Source organism: Labrus bergylta, chromosome 5, assembly GCF_963930695.1.
Source record: "Labrus bergylta chromosome 5, fLabBer1.1, whole genome shotgun sequence".
Taxonomy (NCBI): domain Eukaryota; kingdom Metazoa; phylum Chordata; class Actinopteri; order Labriformes; family Labridae; genus Labrus; species Labrus bergylta.
The window spans coordinates 32,760,560-32,764,234 of record NC_089199.1 but is presented as its reverse complement, the minus strand read 5'-3'; the positions used below and the strand labels follow the sequence as shown (position 1 = coordinate 32,764,234).

At 41.3% G+C, this 3,675-nt stretch overlaps 1 protein-coding gene across 1 annotated transcript in view; it reads right to left on the bottom strand.

Moving 5' to 3' along the window:
• Nucleotides 1–773: 773 nt before the first annotated feature.
• Nucleotides 774–3,675, bottom strand: part of LOC109998273 (dynein, light chain, roadblock-type 1) — a 5,528-nt gene continuing 2,626 nt past the window's right edge. Inside the window, exons 3-4 of the mRNA XM_020653058.2 lie at nt 3,386–3,553; nt 774–1,393 (exon numbers count right to left, since the gene is read on the bottom strand). Coding sequence (XP_020508714.1) covers nt 1,350–1,393; nt 3,386–3,553 — 212 coding nt within the window. The 3' untranslated portion in view covers nt 774–1,349. The remainder of the gene's footprint in view (nt 1,394–3,385; nt 3,554–3,675) is intronic.

Sequence of the window (3,675 nt, the reverse complement as noted above, 5' to 3'; positions counted from 1 at the left end):
CATATTAAAGATGGCGTTGATGTTGATGACCATGTATTGACCATGTATATGTTCATTTGCACCGACTGGACCCCTCCTCCTCACCTGAACCTTCTCATCCAGGTCTACACTTCCTCCCACCCACTAAGCTCTGCCAATGAAAGGCGTCTGATCCGACCTTCACAGCAGACCTTACAATCTCCATTTCAAGTCAGTGAGGCGTTTATTTTCATGTCGAGTTAATCTTTATTTTTAATTATTTCAAACCCACAGCCGCAGCACTCCCATGTTGAGTTAATCTTTAAAGTTATTAGGTCGCTCTTCAGATTAAACTCACATGAAAACAACAGTTAAAGGACATCGTCGTTCTCGTCAGAATCTTTCAGCTCATTGTTTTTGTTCTGTCGTCTAAATACGGGACCTATGATCGTCAGTAAACTACAAACATGACCTCCAAAGAAATCCTGCTGATGCTCAGTGGTGTAGTGCAGGGTATACGCAGGTGTGTCCATAAGGTACCCACTTCTAAATCCCCTCTGATTTGATCAAGTATTCTCTAACATACTTTATGTAAAAAGGGTCTGACATGTCACTGTTTCTCCTCTGCTGGAGGGATATACCTCCTTCTTCAGGCATCACTAAACCTCTGACTGACGCAGATGATGTCAGTCTTAAAGATGCTTTTATAACGTCTTCAAACACACACTTATCACCAGATCATCATCCTGTTAAAAAAGTTATAAAGCTGGTATAATAATGTTTATAAAACACAAAGAACATGACAGGACACACGAGCATTTTGACATTTTTAATTTCATAACGAGTTAAAAAGAACCATCAGAGACGTTAAGTTTAGTGTGTTTTCTCTGCTCAGCGGTGAAATCCTGAACTTTCACTTCTTTTACCAAAATATCAATAAATAACAAACCCGAGTTTTCCACCGTCAGAAAAGAAAACAGCCTCAAACTTGTCGATGAGCTGCAGCCTCGCTCTTTAATGAACTTTACTTTTATTTGTACTCGTCCAGTTTCCTTCTTTTCGGTGTGATGTAATGAGTTTGCAGAAAAAAACAATAAGACAGAGACGTGACATCAGAATGAATGTGGAGAGGGAACACGCTGGAATGCTAATGGAGAGAAAGAGAAAAGGTTTGCACTGCAGAGTGACAGCATGCTGCGCGGATGATCCACCTTCAGATCCTGACTTTACTTCCTGGTACAGGAAGTGCATCGAAAGCTTCGGGATGACGAGAGCAAAGAAAGAAAAACACTTGGCTGTGTTGATATGAGAGAGAGAGAGAGAGAGAGAGAGAGAGAGAGAGAGAGAGAGAGAGAGAGAGAGTAAAGAGCGGCGCGGCCGGAGCTCCTCCATCAGTCTGAGGGATTCTGAATGACGATCAAGAAATAGTCCTTATCTGAGGAGAGAGAGAGAGAACGTTTTTAAACTCTACATGGTCAAATAGTGAGACAACTTAACAACCAGGCAACACAAACAGTCAGGCACTTTGTGACCTGTAGAGGAAACTCTTAAAGACATCATGTTTCAATTTAACTTCAGTCGCTGATACCAAAACACAACACATGTTGATTCGTCATGAGGCCCTTTCCTAAACAGAAACCTGTTAACTCTGTCAGATCTTTGCACAATCATCATTCTGCTCCCCCCTCTGCAGCGTCTCCATTTCACCTACAGAACTTACTTTTTATCTTCTCTGTGTCAGTGGATGTTGTATGCAGTAGCTTTATACTATTTTAACTCTGCGTCTGTCTGACAAATTCTTTGTAAACCCACTTGGAAATGATCCTGATTCTGAATCTGGCTGTAAAAGAAGTTTTTCAAATAAAAACAAAGCCTTCTTTTTTTCACCACTAAATTGTCACTGATGAATCTGAGGGCAGCTGATAGCGAGCTCAAGCTTCATCTGACAGCAGGTTTCTGTTCAGTTAAAATGTATTCATGTTCAGGGAGGATGCATTTAAAGCTCATGTCGCGATATCAAACAATGAAAGAGGAAGCAGGACGAAGAATCTGCTTAAAACGTTTGACCTCCTCTTTGGAAACCTGAACGTTTATTTTGCTGAAGTCTCGTCTTCGTTAGCTCATGAATATGTAAATATCTCACTCTGCCTGCAGAGGGAATAATTAACAACAGGGTACAGTAGGACTCTTCTCCTGATATTATCACATCATCATCATCACGCTAACTCTTCAGAAAGCAACGTGACACAAAGCTGAACGCTGTCTGTGTGATGCAGAGTTGAATGATTGGATCATATGTTACTAAAGGACACAGAGAGAGATTCTCTTTATCAGATACTTTGTCTGAGTGTACTCGATGAGCATGGCTCATGTTGTGGAGTCAGAGTCACTGCTTACCATTGACTCAGTGTTGATGCAGTGTCCTTCCAAGGTGAAGTTTCCTCTGCTGTTTCACACAAATCTAATATGTTTCTCATTCCATTGGCTTCAAGCTTTAGTTCTAAGGTTTCCCTTCTTTACATGAAGCTGAATCTAACCTGAGGACTCCAGCAGTCTGACTCCGGATGATCACGTTGGTATCTTAAGAAGTTATGATCTAGTGAGGATGAATGTCGCTCTTTGTGTTTCCAGGCTGCGGGCCCAACAGAGCGACGCTCACACAAAGCAGGAATTTAAAACCAAACAGACGTTTACACTGGAAGATTCTCTAATTTAATCGAAGATCCTCCGACTCATCAGGCTCCAGTTCAACTTTAAATTCATTGTTTTTAAAGAGTTAATAAATACTGCAGGTTTTACATCACAGAAGTTACAATGAAATTAATTTGAAATGCTTTCAATGCACATCAGGACATTATGTTTGTTGTATTAAGATTGACTTAAATCATCTTAGCTGGAATTTTTCTTCAAGAAAGTTTACTCCAGGTGAGGAATTAGGCATAACAAAAACATTCTGGATATTTGTGACGCTCTGATTTGGTCATCAGACTTTTCATGATCCTACCGGGACATCAGGCAGCAATCGAACTACTGACAACACGGGCCACAGGAACCTTTTAGTTCCTTAAAGAGAAGAACCCCGATCTATTTAGTTCTGGAACCTTTGTTCTTCTGTGTGTGTTGCTTGAACATTTTATTTCTGCGGGGTCACAGGTCGACCACTAAAGTCATTATAGAATTGACTTAATCGTCTGTCCACTACTTGAAGCAAACATCTGCCTTATCAACGTGTTTTTAAACATGAATCTGGATTCTTGTGCAGAAATAGTTCAGTCATAATTTTAGTCATAAAGGTACCGTTAAATTTCAGGACATAAGTCGTACTGGTTTATAAGACGCCGTCTGATTTTGGAGGAGAAAAAGGTCTAAACTGCCTTCCTGCGTGATGGCGTGAACATCAAAGTTTCAGGTGTTTTTCCCCTCTCACCTGGAGCGATCATGATCTCGTTCTTCTTGGAGCGAACCCGCATGAAGGTGAGGTCGTTCTGGGGGTCGATGTCTCGTACTGTGCTCCTCGCCTTCATCACCAGCTGGTGGAGGAGTCCCGCGTACTGCATCGTGCTGGCGTTGTCCAGAGTGGTCTTAATAGGAATACCTGAAGAAAGAGAGAGAAGTGAGTTCATCTCCGTCCATGCAAAGAGTTTCTGTGTGAAGTGAAGAGTTACCTGAACACTGATGTGTCTGAAACCTCAATGTGTTTTTGTTTTTTTGCATTAA